The sequence below is a fragment of the Ascaphus truei genome, chromosome 11, assembly GCF_040206685.1.
Source record: "Ascaphus truei isolate aAscTru1 chromosome 11, aAscTru1.hap1, whole genome shotgun sequence".
Taxonomy (NCBI): Eukaryota; Metazoa; Chordata; class Amphibia; order Anura; family Ascaphidae; genus Ascaphus; species Ascaphus truei.
In genome coordinates, this window is record NC_134493.1 from 38,396,975 (window position 1) to 38,415,369 (window position 18,395).

The 18,395-nt window shown below is 47.2% G+C and overlaps 1 protein-coding gene across 1 annotated transcript in view; it reads right to left on the minus strand.

Annotated features, from left to right (window-relative positions):
- The window catches only part of NHERF2 (NHERF family PDZ scaffold protein 2), an 88,594-nt gene extending 70,554 nt beyond the window's left edge, over positions 1–18,040 (minus strand). Inside the window, exons 1-2 of the mRNA XM_075565732.1 lie at positions 17,358–18,040; positions 5,605–5,850 (exon numbers count right to left, since the gene is read on the minus strand). Coding sequence (XP_075421847.1) covers positions 5,605–5,850; positions 17,358–17,561 — 450 coding nt within the window. The 5' untranslated portion in view covers positions 17,562–18,040. The remainder of the gene's footprint in view (positions 1–5,604; positions 5,851–17,357) is intronic.
- Positions 18,041–18,395: the final 355 nt, after the last annotated feature.

An 18,395-nucleotide genomic window follows, 5' to 3' on the forward strand; every position in this document is an offset into this window, starting at 1 on the left:
GTCTGTGTGGAGTGAGAGTGTTGACGTATGGAACAACTTATTTCGCTTACGAGACGCACCTTTCCTCAACTTTAGGACGGTGGCTCCTATTTGCTCACTGCATTCTTTAAACACACATAATGCCACGTGAAACAAAACGATGGGGGCGTGGGGCAGCCGTGGGGAGGGGGGCGTGGGGCAGCCGTGGGGAGAGGGGCGTGATGCGGGTTGATGCTAATAACACACCTCACGGGCGTGTTTTCCTCAGCGCTGGTTGTGTTGATGCCAGAAACAGCCCCAGCCTCCGTCATACGGTGAGCATGTGGCGTGTTATCTCAACACGTCACCCCTCCCAAGTCCAGAAGGAGCAGGATCACCCCAGAAAAGAGAAAATAATATAGTGTACACTGTAAATAAATGTGGCACTAATCTTGGCTCGTATGTGAGCCCACTTACTAGAAAGTAAGGCTGCGGTCCCGGTGACTGCCACGGCGTGCGCTGTGCGCACAAGCACCGGCCCCCCAGTCACTCAGGGCCGAGTACATGCGTCGGCGCACGTTCAGCAGCCGCGCTGTACTGCAAGATTACACACACTCAAAAAAATTGTGTGTGGAACTTGCGACGGAGCCGTGGCCACGCCCCCGCCGGCATGAGGGCGAACCAGCCGCTTGAGGTCATGGCCACGCCCCTGCAAAACCCCGACCACGCCCCCTCCCATCGCAACCTCTCCCTCTCTCCTGAAGACCGCAGATCGCGGTTAGCGCTGTGCACGCGCCGCCCCCCCCACCGGGCGCGCGTGTCACAGTGATGACTGGGACCGCAGCCCAAGAATAATAAAGCTGCTCCAGTCTGTGGCTAGTGTGGTTATTCTTACCGCTGCTATTACTTATAATTCCCAGGGATACACAGGTACAAGCGGGGAGCGCTACCGGAAGTGACATCAGACGCCTGAGAAGCCGGCGAGGAGAGCGAGTGGATAGGTGCAGAAGGGGTACGTATCCTCGTATCACCTAGAGGACTGCAACTAGGCACTGTCCGAAGCCCCAACACTGCATCAAGGACTCAAGCCCAGCTGCTTCCCTTATATTCATTGCCTGTGATACATGCACAAAGTGTGAGCACTTGGTATACATGTTTTTGTTACTAAACCTTGTCTATATTGGATCACACTGTCTCTTCTCTTATTTTGAGGGAATATCCACATGCACCATAAACCAATCTTGGAGAAAGCCTGTGCCTGTGTATCCCTGGGAATCATAAGTAATAGCAGCGGTAAGAATAACCACACGCTGGAGCAGCTTTATTACTCTTACTTGCTAGTAAGTGGGCTCACATACGAGCCAAGATTAGTGTCACATTTATTTACACCGTGTACACTATATTATTTTCTCTTTTCAGGGGTGATCCTGCTCCTTCTGGACTTTGGAGGAGTGACGTTTGAAAAGGAGGACTTTGGGAAACAAGTCCTCACCAGAGGTTTTGAGCCATTTTCATACCGAGAATCTATCACCTATAATGATTATGTTTTATTTTATATCCACTTATTAATTTGTATGATCAGTGTGGGGGCGCCGCCCGTTATTTTGGTGTGTGTTATCTCAACACGTGACAAAAAAACATGGAGACAGGACCGACTAATCACGTGGAACACATTTAACGTCGCCCCAAAAATGTAACAAGAGTCAGACCCATCTGCCTGCAGAGGGCTGACACCATCATGAGTCACAGGCGAAGCCAATTATTGCGGTGACCTGCTTATTCTCACCCAGGTAACGCCAAGCTCAGCCCAATTAGCTCAGGTTGTAATTATCGGAGAACCAGATCCGGAGCGCTCACTGTCCCCACATAATTAGCAAGGTTTGTACGAGGAAATGGTCCGCGGCACTGCCAGTCCTGGCAGGAGGACGCGGAAATTCACCGGCATGAAAGTGATTGTAGAAAGGTTAAGGACAATCGCTCATTGTGTCTGCACTTCTGCAGAGAGAGGTTTAACAACTTCGGCTGTCACACATCCCTTCTCTGGCCCATCTCTACTTGCACACCTGATCCTCCTCATACAGGAGGGCGTCCTCCACACTAAAAGAGGCACGGACATGCTGAAAGTAAACACACCGGGCCTCTTTTGGTGTGGACACCCGGCAGGGGTGGGCAACTCCAGTCCTCAAGGGCCACCAACAGTCAGGATTTCAGGATAAACCTGCTTCAGCACAGGTGGCTCAATCAGTGGTTCAGTCAAAGATTGAGTCACTTATTGAGCCACTTGTGCTGAAGCAGGGATATCCTGAAAAGTGGACCTGTTGGAGGCCCTTGAGGACTGGAGTTGCCCACCCCTGCCAATGTATAAGGTCATTAACAAAATTAATTAATCTGGTGTAAAATCACTTTTAACACCACAGTCCCATTAGCAACATAAAGTGGTAATGTATTAGTCATTTAGGACATACATTCCTTATCAGGGCAGAAATAACACCTAGCACCGATTTCCGCTGAGATATATAGCATTTATTACTACACTCACTGTCAGACATTTTTAAGAAGACCCACGAAATTAATGTTTTTGCGTGTCCTGTGTTCCTCTTTGATAAATCTGGTGCTGCTCTTTTCACCCGTTTCCCAAAATGTTTGCTGCTAGAAATAGCCGCCAACCACTGCCCCTTTCCCCCGTTACAATGAACTCGTAAGAGCATCCAGGCTGCAAATGAATGAGAACCCTGTTTGGAAGCAGACAGGACAGCTCAAGAGACCAATTGTAATGATGATTTCAGTGAGCGCTCCCAGCCGAATGATCCGGGCAGTGGGGACTTATTATAAGAGAACTCTAGGGGCCTGCAGCAGAGGATCTCAGCTAACAACAGGCACATCGTGTGAAGTATGCACAGTGGCAGAAAGAAGACCTTTTTACAGTGTGCTGTAGTCCAGGGGTGCTCAACTCCAGCCCTCAGGCCCCCACAACAGGTCAGGTTTTCAGGATATGCCAACTTCAGCACAGGTGGCTCAATCAGAGGCTCAGTCGAAGATTGAGCCACCTGTGCTGAAGCAGGGACTGATTGAGCCACCTGTGCTGAAGCAGGGATATCTTGAAAACCTGACCTGTTGGTGGGGCTCGACATGGGTTCAAAAACATTTTCGGGGATTAAAGAAATAAATCTCCGAAAATGTTTTTGAACCCATTATTCTTACCCTCCTCTTTCAGACACTTACTGAGTTTGTGAGTCATGCTCACTGAGTTTGTGAGTCACACTCACTGTATCTCTGTCCCTTTAATTCTAGTCACATACTTAACTGTCAAATCATTCGGTAAATATATTTTTGATCTTTGACAAATGATTCTAAAAAACGTTATTTTAGTTCTGTTATGCTCTGTAAGCAGTGGGAGGGTTAAAACAAAACAGCAGTGAGGAGGTATATATGCATTTATCCAGGGTGATTCAGGGATAGGTTATTGAGTTAAACATATGATTCTAAATACAGCTCCAACGCAAGTGCTTGTTCTCTCATAACTCAATTACACTGCAGCTCCCCTGGCTCAGCAGAGGTACTTGTGAGTGTGTGTGTGTATGTGTGTGTATATATATACAGTACGTGTGTGTGTGTGTGTGTGTGTGTGTGTGTGTGTGTGTGTGTGTGTGTGTGTGTGTGTGTGTGTGTGTGTGTGTGTATATATATACACACCTGTATATTTATATGTGTGTGTGTATACACAAACGTGTACACATATTTAAGCATTTTTCTTCTATACCGGTGTTGATAATATTATTGCCTAGGTTTACACATGTGCAATACTGCTCTAAAGTAAGATACAGGACACATATCTTTTCACTTAACCAGGTCTCACTGGAAATGAAAAGGTTAAACAAAGAGCAAGAAATGAATGAGATAGATGGATTGTGTGCAGCTAGTGTTTATTCTAAGTGCAGAAGCAGAGGAGGGGATCTGCTTCAGAGATCTGAGCTGCAGGGCCCGCAAGTCAGTCACAGGCAACTTCAACACGCTCCCCCGGCTCTCTCCCCCGGCTCTCTGCCCGAGCTGCTCTGCTTTATGTTACTGTAACATTTTCTATGGCTCAGACACAATGTTTGCTAAACAACTCAGGACAAGTTCCCCACCAACACAGCTGTACAGAAGGCCACCGACTACGGAAACGGGAAAAAAGGAAACACCCCCAGCAGGAAACATTGAGGCACCTGAATTATCCTAAACAGAAATATAATTATATTGTGAAATTCTGCAGATCCCCAACCCTCTCTAATAGCGTCTGTGATCAGATGCATTGTAAGGAACCCCAACCCTCTCTAATAGCGCGTCTGAGATCAGATGCATTGTAAGGAACCCCGACCCTCTCTAATAGCGCGTCTGAGATCAGATGCATTGTAAGGAACCCCAACCCTCTCTAATAGCGCGTCTGAGATCAGATGCATTGTAAGGAACCCCAACCCTCTCTAATAGCGCATCTGAGATCAGATGCATTATAAGGAACCCCAACCCTCTCTAATAGCGCGTCTGAGATCAGATGCATTGTAAGGAACCCCAACCCTCTCTAATAGCGTCTGAGATCAGGTGCATTGTAAGGAACCCCAACCTTCTCTAATAGCACGTCTGAGATCAGATGCATTGTAAGGAACCCCAACCCTCTCTAATAGCGCGTTTGAGATCAGATGCATTGTAAGGAACCCCAACCCTCTCTAATAGCGCGTCTGAGATCAGATGCATTGTAAGGAACCCCAACCCTCTCTAATAGCGCGTCTGAGATCAGATGCATTGTAAGGAACCCCAACCCTCTCTAATAGCGCGTCTGAGATCAGATGCATTGTAAGGAACCCCAACCCTCTCTAATAGCGCGTCTGTGATCAGGTGCATTGTAAGGAACCCCAACCCTCTTTAATAGCGCGTCTGAGATCAGATGCATTGTAAGGAACCCCAACCCTCTCTAATAGCGCGTTTGAGATCAGATGCATTGTAAGGAACACCAACCCTCTCTAATAGCGCGTCTGAGATCAGATGCATTGTAAGGAACCCCAACCCTCTCTAATAGCGCGTCTGAGATCACATCCATTGAAAATTCTTCTGTATTTGGTACAATTTTCAAATGACCTGAAAATTGCAGTTTAGGGATGCCCGGGGGAACCCAATGGTTTCTAGGAGCCCCTGTTGAAAAACATTGAGCTACAACAGTATTACCAAAACCATTTGGCTACCAGACACAGGAGTGAAAGTATTAAACGGTGATTCTCAATCAGAGTGCCACGACCCGACCTTCGTCCAAATGTGCCACAAGAATTTACAGAACAATCATTGAATTTAAAAAAGGGCACAGAGAGGCTGGCAAAAAAATACAGCTTCAATAGTAAAAGAAAAATGGAAACGCGAGACGAGTTCTTAGTAAAAAGCTGCAGAAAGATACATTAAAATAAGCCTGACACACACAAGCACGACAAATCAAGAGCAAGGGTGTAATCTGCAGACCAAGAACCAGCAAAGGGGCGCCCCCAAACAAGAGAATGTGCTCCTCAGATGCTCAGCACAGCACCGCTACTGTTGAGCAAGTACACCCACCAATGATAACCCAACTCCTGAGTGCCCCCCCCCCCCTTCTGGCAGTGCTTTGTCAGTCTCCCGCTCACACACCTGCTTGCCGTTCTCTGAGCTGTGGGAGTTCTGCAGCTGGTTGCCATTGGCGGAGTCTTCTTGCGGTTTCCAGACCTCGCCGTTTTTGCTGCTTCCGGACAGGGACGGGGGGACGCTGGAGTTGCGCTGGGACTCGTTGGGCGAGCTAGCCTCTGTGGGGCGCGTGCTGTGCAGGTACTCATCTGTTTCGCGGTCCACAACAAGCAACTGTGTCTCGTTCTCAAAGGACTTGATACGCTGAACCACCTGGGAAGAGAGAGGTCAGGTTTCTGATATTTGGTATACAATGGTAGTAGCGCAGTCTACTTTTATAGCCTCAATAAGATCCCTACCCCAAAGAGCTAACTCTCAAATGTTTTTGCACTTGGGCTACAGAGGGATAAAGAAACTTGCCCAAAGTTGCCATTGGAGTTCCAGACATTAAAAAAGTGTAGTGGACAGCAAATAAAAATACCCCAGTGTGAGCATATTCACGTCTCACACAGGCCTGCAACCCTGCCTTTCCCCATTATCTCTTGGCAAACAATTCTCCCACTGCAGCCAGGGATTCTGGGTAAATACATGCAATTGAGCACACACAGTGGGTTCCCTTTTTACCTCTTATCCACTAGAGTTCGAAACAGATTCTCCAAACTCATGTTTGTCAATAATCTGGTCTCAAAGTGATCATACGAATCATTTTTGGTAATCATATTTCCATTTTGATGATTAAATCATGAGGTAAAGAAAGTGGATTTGAGTCTAGATAAGAAAATGATATGACCACCAGGCCACTTCCGTTCCAGCCACGTTGGGTCACATAATCCTACTGAGAATAGCCTATTTTACATTGAAACCTTTATTAAAATATGTGCAAAAAGTTATAGGAAGCTAAAAGTGATACACACAGTGTGCTCATTTGCATGTCGCTACCCAGAATCCTCGGCTGCAGCGTAACCACTGTATGTTTTGTGACAATAGGCTGAATGAGTCTGGTTTTGCAGACAGGTGGAAGACATGCAGACACCCTCATGAGCTCTCTATCTTTGGTGTGCTTTGTATGGTGGGGAATTTCTGTCACCCTTTTACACAGCATAACCTACAGTAATTGTGCCTAAAACCCAGCCCATACAGAAAGGAATTAATCTTTCAATTTATATATTCAATAATAGGGTGGTGAATAGAAATATTAGTGGCACTCGGACCCTCTAAGGACAATTGTTCTTCAATCCCTGTGAATGTAGAACAATACAGATAGTCTAACACAGGGGTGGTCAACTCCAGTCCTCAAGAGTTACCAACAAATCAGGATATCCCTGCTTCAGCAAAGATGGCTCAATCAGTCCCTGCTTCAGCACATGTGGCTTAATCAGTTCCTGATTTAGCACAGGTAGCTCAGTCAGTGGCTCAGTCCTTGACTGAGTCTCTGATTGAGCCACCTATGCTGAAGCAGGAATATCCTGAAAACCTGACCTGTTGGTGGTGGTGAGGGGGGGGGGGGGAGAGAGGAGGTCTTGAGGACTGGAGTTGGCTAACCCTGGTTTAACACTTGCCTTCATCCTTTTTGAACGAGCGTCTGGTTGTGCGTGCTGAAGTTGATTCCCCAGAGGTCCATAATTTTCAATACACCCATTTTTATTTATGGAAAAGCTTTTTCTGGGGACAATGCTCATTGTTGTTATTTTATGGGCAGGCGGCCCATGCTGCAGATTCCCACTGGTAAGTTCCTTTAGAAGCCAAGTGGTTAAAGGTTCAGTCAAAAGAAGAAACAAAAGTTGAGTGCAAATCACGTAACTGGCGAAGTTCTGCAACCGTTTTCAATGGGATTTACATCCCAGGCACCGCCGGGTATATCAGCTAGTGTAGAAATAACCGTGTAAAAACATTGTTTGTGTGGGCTCTATGGAATGGCCACCTTGTGATTTTCTGACAATGGTGTAATATAACTCAACCCAAGTTACTGGAACATTTTGACCTGTTGTGAATGCAAAATGTTTAAATCCTCTTAAAACCCCTTTCCATCCAGAGGGGCCTGCAAACTGAGAAAGGCTGAAGCCATCCCTACTCTGTCAGATATTGAAAGCCCCCTCTAGTTATTGAGTTCCCGAGACAGATCGTAGGGCCGAATCGTTAAACAAGAAAGAGCTCACCCATAATTCATAAGTGCTTGCTCACCGCCCGGCAAAAATCGTAAGGCAGATCTCAGCACCGCCCCTCCAACAGGTCAGGTTTACTGGATATCCCAGCTTCAGCACAAGTGGCTCAGTCAGTCCCAGCTTCAGCCCATGCGGCCCAATCAGACTCTGCTTCAGCACAAGTTGCTCAATAAGTGGCTCAGTGTTTGACTGAGCCACTGATTGAGCGCCTGTGCTGAAGCTGGGATATCCCTGACCTGTTGAGGCGTTCCTAAGGACTGGAGTTGAGAACCTCTGCTGTAAAGCGTTTGCGGTGCAACCACAAGCAATCGTGCTTTGTCAAGGCTGGTTTGAAATGACACTCGCTGTGGAATATCCACCATAATTATACAATATAACACATGGTACAATGTGCTGTAAATGCTGCCCGCTAACTTGGAGACTGTAACAAAGACATTACATTGGAATACACCTTTTTGAAAGTGGAATCATTTATTGCACATAGCACCAGCGCGTCCCATCTCGTTCCAACAGGAGATTATGTCTATACAATGGGGATTAGACAAATGAGAAGGTCACAGAGGTAGTGTCAGGTGGACAAATCCCCACCAAGAGTCACATGAGAAAGGGCTTGTTCCAGTGGCAATATGTATTAAGTCATTAAAAGTGTTGCAAACACGCAGCCCCAGAAGCAATGAAAGAAAACAGCCAGTTGATGAATTCTATAAATAAAAAGTTAATTGTGTGAGCAAAGTGACCTCCCCAGGAATCGTTCAAAAATGACTTTACTTCCACTAACGTGAAATTGAGAGCCCCTGGAACACAGAGCTCAGTGACAGTCACAACCAGACACAATGTGACACAGAGCTCCGTGACAGTCACAACCAGACACAATGTAAGACACAGAGCTCCGGGACAGTCACAACCAGACACAATGTGACACAGAGCTCAGTGACAGTCACAACCAGACACAATGTGACACACAGCTCAGTGACAGTCACAACCAGACACAATGTGACAGAGCTCAGTGACAGTCACAACCAGACACAGAGCTCAGTGACAGTCCCAACCAGACACAATGTGACAGAGCTCAGTGACAGTCACAACCAGACACAGAGCTCAGTGACAGTCCCAACCAGAAACAATGTGACACACAGCTCAGTGACAGTCACAACCAGATACAATGTGACACACAGCTCAGTGACCGTCACAACCAGACACAATGTGACACAGAGCTCAGTGACAGTCACAACCAGACACAATGTGACAGAGCTCAGTGACAGTCACAACCAGACACAATGTGACACAGAGCTCAGTGACAGTCACAACCAGACACAATGTGACACACAGCTCAGTGACAGTCACAACCAGCCATAATGTGACACACAGCTCAGTGACAGTCACAACCAGACACAATGTGACAGAGCTCAGTGACAGTCACAACCAGACACAATGTGACACAGAGCTCAGTGACAGTCACAACCAGACACAATGTGACACAGAGCTCAGTGACAGTCAGAACCAGACACAATGTGACACAGAGCTCAGTGACAGTCAGAACCAGACACAATGTGACACAGAGCTCAGTGACCGTCACAACCAGACACAATGTGACACAGAGCTCAGTGACAGTCACAACCAGACACAATGTGACACAGAGCTCAGTGACAGTCACAACCAGACACAATGTGACACAGAGCTCAGTGACCATCACAACCAGACACAATGTGACACAGAGTTCAGTGACAGTCACAACCAGACACAAATGTGACACAGAGCTCAGTGACACTCACAACCAGACACAATGTGACACAGAGTTCAGTGACAGTCACAACCAGACAATGTAACAGTCACAACCAGACACAATGTGACACATAACTCTGAGACAATGACAGAACCAGACACAATGTGATACAGAGTAATTGACAGCTCAGATCCAGACACAATGTGACACAGAGCTCAGTGACAGTCACAACCAGACACAATGTGACACAGAGCTCAGTGACACAATGAGACACAATGTGACACAGAGCTCAGTGACAGTCACAACCAGACAATGTAACAGTCACAACCAGACACAATGTGACACAGAACTCTGAGACAATGACAGAACCAGACACAATGTGATACAGAGTAAATGACAGCCCAGATCCAGACACAATGTGACACAGAGCTCAGTGACAGTCACAACCAGACACAAAGTGACACAGAGCTCATTGACAGTCACAGCCAGACACAATGTGACAGTCACAACCAGACACAATGTGACAGTCACAACCAGACACAATGTGGCACAGAGTAAATGACAGCCCAGAACCAGACACAATGTGATAGAGTAAATGACAGCCCAGAACCAGACACAATGGGACACAGAGCCCAGTGACAGAATTAGACACATGCTACTTAACCCTTTCCCTGCCAAAGCAGTGTGTCACCGCGCAAGGCTTGGTAAATAGAGCTCATTGTGTATTCAATCGCAGCTTACACATAATTATAATACATTATACAAACACAATCAGCATTTCATGCAAATTGCCTATTTTCTTCTGAGTAGGACGACATTCCCCCATTACACACTATACTACGTATTCATTTGAAAACAACCTCCTCTTTAAAAGAAAACATGATATATAGTTAAAGCCTCTCTCACTTTCATATCTTAAATCATCCTACCTAGAAACCATAAACGTGTGAAACTGTAACGCATTCTCCGGAAACTGAGCAGGGAATCACTACTTTATTAAGCACTTCCACCAATGATCATAACCTAGTATACACAGTGCGATTCTACTGGACCTTCAGCCACAAATAATATAATATTGTAGGCAGCCAATAGACCGTCCTAGACCATCCTCTATAGGGTTTTGAAGCTGCATTAATTTTGTCACTTATACCACTGAGCACTCATTTTGTGTTTCCTTCGTGCACTATTGCTTAAATATCATTGAGCACTTTATATTGTGTATTTTGATTAATTATCACAAATTTGTATTATAGCACATTTTTTGATAACTATACATTCCACAGATAGGAGTGCATTTTTTTCACACATTCTTTCTTCTTTGGACACAAATGTTATGACACAGATGTCGCATGTGACATTGTTCTCCCAATAATGCACCCTGTCCCGTTACAAACCCAGAATATCAGCGTTTTCATAGTATGCTGTGGCAATCTTTGTACAGAATAACATCCCACCTGTGTCATTCCCAATTCTGACCTCGGACAAACGCGAAAGATAGATCGCTCGGCCAGATCTGGAACAAGGTCTCAAAACTGATACAGTACATGCAAAATATAAACCCATTGGAAAGAAAGACAGTGCTGTAGGTTCCGCCTGAGCAATGTACCACATGGACCAGACTGCTGAAAAATGAGACATCATAAGAATCATCCCTTTCACACACAGCATACATTTGACTCTGTTAATCCCCTGACTGCAATAAGTCACAAGTAAAAGGACTATTTGGCACACAACTGGTTAACCGAATGGACGGTCAGAATACATGCTCAGCAATAATTGGGAAGCGGTGACAAAATGATACTTGGTGGTGGGCTACTATTAGTAAACAGCTGTGTTGTCTTCCTTGGAAGCGATAAGAACGCCTGTCTGATTTCAATTATTACTGTTTATTAATTGAATCAAACTGATTCCAGCTCTTTCAATTAGACTGCAGGCAGGAAACCGCAGGGCTGTTTCACAGTCTCCCCGCTGCAGAACTGGTGCGAAGCACAAGATTAAAACGAAATCCCTCAGCTTTCAATTTCTGTCTCTGGAAAGTGTTGACTTGGAAACCATATGGCGTTGTGTTTCCAGCACTGCGCGGGCTGTTTTGCAGCATTTAGGCAGATCCACCAGGGACCTAAACCAGAGGAGTCACCTCGGGACTCGGCAGCCTCTACTGCAGGTGTGGGCAACTCCAGTCCTCAAGGGCCACCAACAGGTCAGGTTTTCAGGACATCCCTGCTTCAGCACAGGTGGCTCAATCAGTGGCTCAGTCTTCTACTGACTTTGAGTCAGTCGGACTCAAAGTCAGTAGAAGACTGAGCCACTGATTGAGCCACCTGTGCTGAAGCAGACTGATTGAGCCACCTGTGCTGAAGCAGGGATATCCTGAAAACCTGACCCGTTGGTGGCCCTTGAGGACTGGAGTAGCGCACCCCGGCTCTACGGAGACCGCAGATGTAGCCACTACGTCTTGTGGTCTCCCACTCCAGGGGTCCCATGACATCGTGGCTACATCCTTCCCTTTTGAGTTCTTGTTTTCCTGGGGAGACGGCGCCCGGCGCTCTTATCTGTAACTGCAGGGAACTGGAAGAGGACGACTCCTCGTCCATTTCCGGTCATGGGTCTTCCAGCCATCAAAGGGCTAAAGGGTCAGTCCATCATAAGACCAAAGTGAACTAATTCCAGACATGTTTAAGGGATCTTATCTGGGTAATTGATACATTTTGTACCCAAATCTGGCACCTATAAGTATTTTGTATTTATAATTTAAAGGGAGACTTGTTTCATAAGAACAGGGGTGGGATCAATGGCAGATTTTCCATTAGGCCCGGGCCTAGGGCGGCATAATTTGGGGGCGGCAAAAAGGTCCGCCCCCATATACATTTGTCGCACTCTCAGGCCTGATGGGACGCCACTGAGCTGTGGCGGCTGTCTCCTTGCTGCCGCTTTCCTCCTTCTGAACTGTCAAATGACGCCACTGGTGTCACCAACCCGCCGTCTCACGGCGTCTCGTTGCCATGGCAACGCAGCGTCAAATGACGTTACCATGGCGACGCCACGTTGGTGATGTCCTCGGCGTCATTTGACGCTGCGGTTCAGGAGGGTGGCAGCAAGTAGGCAGCTGCCACATGTAAGTGCAATGGAGTTAAAGCGCCCAGGGGGGTGGGATTACAGGAAAGAAAGCACTTGATTGACAACCACTTCCCCAATCTCGACTCGAGACTCAAAAACTGGATTTCCCAAAACAAACTGTTTTTAAACACTGACAAGACTGTAACAATGGTATTTGGGACCAAGACTAAATTTGTAAAGCTTCCAGTGACTGAGCTCCTGATTAGAACCAACGCTAACACCACCCTAACCCCTGTCACTAGTTTTAAATACCTGGGCTTATGGTTTGACTCCCACTTAACATTCGGGATGCACATTCATACCCTGACAACCAAGACCTATGCCAAGCTAGGGGTACTTTACAGGAACAAATCCTTCCTAAGTCTCCTGGTCAGAAAGCGTATTGCACAGCAGATGCTAATGCCAATTATTGACTATGGAGACATAGTATATGGCTCGGCACCTCAAACCCACCTTAGCAAACTTGACACCCTCTACAATTCAATTTGTCGTTTTGTTCTCCAATGCAACTACAACACACATCACTGCGAAATGCTCAAAGAACTAGATTGGTCAACACTAGAGTCTAGGCGCAAAGTTCACCTTTCCTGTCTTGCCTTTAAATTCTTCATGGGCAAGCTACCCAGCTACCTGAACAAGCTCCTCACCCCTACCACTTGCAGCACTTATCACCTGAGATCAGACTCCAAAAGACTGTTCATGGTCCCAAGGCTCAACAAAGTATACGGACGTTCCTCCTTCTCCTACCGTGCACCCCAAAACTGGAACAACCTACCAGAGACTCTCACATCCGCCACCAGTTTAAGTTCTTTCAAATCTAAGGCTGTCTCACATTTTAACCTGGTCTGTAACTGTTTCATACGCTCATAATATATATTTTCTTTAACTGTGCACGCAATGTCTTGTATATAATGTATACCCTGTTCATTTATGTAACTGTACTTGTAACCATGTATTATTTGTTTTACTCTGTGCCCAGGACATACTTGAAAACGAGAGGTAACTCTCAATGTATTACTTCCTGGTAAAATATTTTATAAATAAATAAAAATAAATAAATCAGAGGCTCCTAAGTAATTCAACTGGTCGCCTATGTGGGATTGCACCTTTAACATATGAACTCTCTGAGAGGGGTGCAAGGAGGTCGAAGGTGAAGAGGACATGGGTGTGGACCGGTGTTTGCCAACCTTGGGGATTCAGGAGACTTAAAGGGGGCTCAAAGTTACGGGTGAGAGGGGCACACTGGGGGGTGCAGAAAATGGCAAATTACATTGAAAGCAGAAAGTGACGAAAAGACAGAGAAGAGAGTGAGAGGATGACAGAGAAAGAACAGCTTCCCGGAATCAACAACCCCATTAATTTACTCCACTAACCGAAAAATCCTCCTTGTTTTGCAAAACCAAATCTTGACCATCTTTCTGCGTGCACAGAATTGCGCCTCTAGAAGGGGAGCCCCGGAGGGGGGGGGGGAGGGGTATAAAATATTGGGAGTCGCTGCTGCACACAATTCCACAGGAAATCTCCCACCCGGAACACTCAGAAGTGAAATAAATCCTCTAGCAGTTTACTTTGTTTTGGAGACATGTTGAAATCGAAGTAATACTTCTGGGGGCTGTTAAATTCAAATCATTAGGAATATTGCAAGAGCTTCAGCTCTGCACTGCTGGAGTTACTGCCGCATGAGATCCAAAGTAGCTCCTAATAAACTCAGTCTGTACTGTGCCCTGCTTTTCATTCTGCTTGAAATGGTAATTCAACATGTTGGCCTAAGTTTGGCTGAAAAAATAATTACTACCTCTTAACCCCTTCACTGACGGCAACGATTGCATTTGGAGAAACTCCTCTTTAAAGAAAAAAATAAACCGTATAGCTGAAGTTGTGGGGCGGGGGCATGAAACAAATGGTTAAAATGGGAGAGAAGCTGGGTGCATGTACCTTGCTGCGGTTCCAGTACAGGGTAGGGGGGCAAGGATAATTGATGGGAATATAGAGCCTCTCGTTATCAATTGAGAACCCTGCCTTCACGTGGCGCCCCTCGTTTCTAACAACATGGGCTCTGGCGACCCTTGGGCCTAGCGTCCCCTTGGGTGTATCCAGCTAAACAACTTCCATGGATCTTTTTAAAGAGAAGTTTTCTGTGGAAGTCGCCTATACCCATCCATAGGTGAAGAGGCGGAAAGTAAGTAAGTATAGGGTAAGTGGGTGAGCTCAGTTGTAGTTTGTGGGAGATAGCTTTAACATTTTGCAGCTACAAAGTGCCACCGAGGGGCAAAGGTGGGGTACTCAGGCAATACCTGCTCACCTTGAAAAAACATCCACATCGGGACACGGGTCACAACTAGGGACCCCAGTCTCCAACAAGTACTGCATAAGTATGTGGCAGGTGGCACTTAAGTTTGGTCTCAAAGCTATCACCCGTTGCCAACACAAACTAAAAATCACCGCCATCATTTCCATGTTTAAACTTCTTTAACCTCTGTATAATGCAACCTCTTCGCTATTAGCAAAGTGGGGTTATCCTTTATAATAAATTGCACCATTCTAAAAAAAAAAAGTAGGTACCCAAAATCACACAAAAGGCCCCTCCATATCTATCTTTAATAATTTTCCAATAGAAGTTTCTTTAAACTACTTTCTGAGAGTTTATTCACAGAACGCACACAGCAGCATGAAGAACACGGGGCTGTTTATGGTGAAGAACGTACCAGACATATTAAATGTGAGCCGCAGAAAATACATCTTATGTAGCTTTAGCTTAAAGGTGCCGCATAAATAGAAAAGTATTTGGTATAACCATTTGGTAATATATTTTTGTCTAAGGAGCAATGAATTCACCCTTAAATAAACAGTAAATGCAAGTATCTTCCTCTCCTACTTCTGCTGCACGTGCGGAAGTAACATTTGCTCTATTAGATAACACTGCACATCAATTTGTGGCTTTATCATCACACTGATACATCACACAGACGTAAGCCTATTGTCACTGACACTTGTAATGTATAACAATGGAGAGGCATATGGAAAAAATCACATACATACAGAACAAGGCTACAGTATGACGTGTGACAAGACAATGTGTCGTGGGACATAACTTCCCCACCCCATTGAGGTGATCCTGTGTCCAGGTATAATAGTGACCCCACTCAGTGAACAGCGGACGATACAAAGAAAGAGAAAGTGACAGTATGGGAATAGGGTGAGAGGCAGGTAAAATAGGACAAGGTGTGAGAGAGAGAATGGTACCTAGAGCAGGTAGGCAGAGTGGCACAATAAATAAGTAGCAGCAGTTTAAGGTAAGTAGAGAGCTTTACATAGGTAGGTGATAGACAGACAGAGCACAGGGATATCCTTCTAGTGACCAGGCATCAGTGTGATGGGGATGGTCCTCTGTTACCTGGTGGTCAGGGGTCAGTAGATAGCCCTGTTAGCTGGTGGTTAGTAGATAGTCCTGTTAGCTGGTGGTCAGGGGGTCAGTATATAGCCCTGTAAGCTGGAGGTCAAGAGGTCAGTAGATAGTCCTGTTAGCTGGTGGTCAGGGGGTCAGTATATAGCCCTGTAAGCTGGAGGTCAAGAGGTCGGTAGATAGCCCTGTTAACTGGTGGTCAGGGGGTCAGTAGATAGCCCTGTTAACTGGTGGTCAGGGGGTCAGTAGATAGCCCTGTTAGCTTATGGTCAGTAGATAGCCCTGTTAGCTGGTGGTAAGGGGGTCAGTAGATAGCATTGTTAGCTGGTGGCCAGTAGATAGCCCTGTTAGCTGGTGGCCAGGGGGTCAGTAGATAGCCCTGTTAGCTGGTGGTCAGGGTGTCAGTAGATAGCCCTGTTAACTGGTGGTCAGGGGGTCAGTAGATAGCCCTGTTAGCTTGTGGTCAGTAGGTAGCCCTGTTAGCTGGTTGTCAGGGGGTCAGTAGATAGCCCTGTTAGCTGGTGGTCAGGGGGTCAGTAGATAGCCCTGTTAGCTGGTGGTCAGGGGGTCAGTAGATAGCCCTGTTAACTGGTGGTCAGAGGGTCAGTAGATAGCCCTGTTAGCTTGTGGTCAGTAGGTAGCCCTGTTAGCTGGTGGTCAGGGGGTCAGTAGATAGCATTGTTAGCTGGTGGTCAGGGGGTCAGTAGATAGCCCTGTTAGCTGGTGGTCAGGGGGTCAGTAGATAGCCCTGTTAGCTGGTGGTCAGGGGGTCAGTAGATAGCCCTGTTAGCTGTGGTCAGTAGGTAGCCCTGTTAGCTGGTGGTCAATAGGTAGCCCTGTTAGCTGGTGGTCAAGGGGTCAGTAGGTAGCCCTGTTAGCTGGTGGTAAGGGGTCAGTAGATAGCCCTGTTAACTGGAGGTAGGGGGTCAGTAGATAGCCCTGTTAGCTGGGGGTCAGTAGGTAGACCTGTTAGCTGGGGGTCAGTAGGTAGCCCTGGTGTCAGGGGGTCAGTAGGTAGCCCTGTTAGCTGGTGGTCAGGGGGTCAGCAGGTATCCCTGTTAGCTGGGTGTCAGTAGGTGGTCAGGGGGTCAGCAGGTATCCCTGTTAGCTGGGTGTCAGTAGGTGGTCAGGGGGTCAGCAGGTATCCCTGTTAGCTGGGTGTCAGTAGGTGGTCAGGGGGTCAGCAGGTATCCCTGTTAGCTGGGTGTCAGTAGGTGGTCAGGGGGTCAGCAGGTATCCCTGTTAGCTGGGTGTCAGTAGGTGGTCAGGGGGTCAGCAGGTATCCCTGTTAGCTGGGTGTCAGTAGGTGGTCAGGGGGTCAGCAGGTATCCCTGTTAGCTGGGTGTCTGTAGGTGGTCAGGGGGTCAGCAGGTACCTGGTGGTGAGTCTCCTTCTCCACGTTCTCCCCGTTGACCTCCAGCACCCGGTCTCCGGCTCGGAGCCCCGCGGCCTCTGCGGGGGAGCCGGGCTCCACCTTGCGGATGTACTGGCCGCTCTTGCCCTTCTCCCCGTGCAGGTGGAATCCGTACCCCTGCTCCCCCTTCCGCATGTGGCACAGCCGGGGCCGCTCCTGCGCCATGGTGCAGCCGGGCAAAGGGGCAGCGGTGTGAGGGGTCTGCGGGTCACCGGCTCCGGGGGTCACTCAGCAGGACACAGCCCGGGCATACTGACACCCGGCGGGCTCCCCTGGGCGCTGCTCTCCGGGGGGCGATGGGTCCTGTCACAGCGGTGCAGAGCTCAGTTGTATACTGTGTGTGAGTTGTGTTCTGCTGAGCTGTGTATCTGGAGTTGAGTTGTGTGTTCCAGCGTGTTGTGTATCTATGTGTGGGCTGTGTACAGATAGTTGTGTATCTGTGTGTGACTTGTGTATCTATGTGTGGTCTGTATACAGATAGTTGTGTATCTGTGTGTGAGTTGTGTATCTATGTGTGGTCTGTATACAGATAGTTGTGTATATGTTCCCGAGTTGTACACAGAGCTGAGCTGCTGGCACTGTGCTGTGTATCCTATGCTGCTCAGCTCCTCCTCCTCATGACAGTCTCTCCCTCTCTCTCTCTCTCTCTGTGTCCCTCTCCCCCTCCCTGTGTGTTTCCCTCTCTCTGCCCCCCTGTGTCTGTCTCTCGTCTCTCTCTCTCTTTCCCTCTGTGGGTGTCCCTTTCTAACCCTCTCTGTGCCCCTTTCTCTCTGTGCCTTTCTTTCTCTGTGCCTCTCTCTCTCTCTCAACAAATGAGGATGAAGGAGTAGGTGGTATGATACCTCTTATTGGACCAACAAGTATTTTGTTACAACATTGAAGAAAGGACCAACACTGCTACCCACCATTCTTTGCTCTCTCAAGAAGGGAAAGTAACAAGGTTCTGTGTGGTTTGCCCTTCTGAGACTTTCCAAACCAGGGGACAAGAGTTAGAGCAAG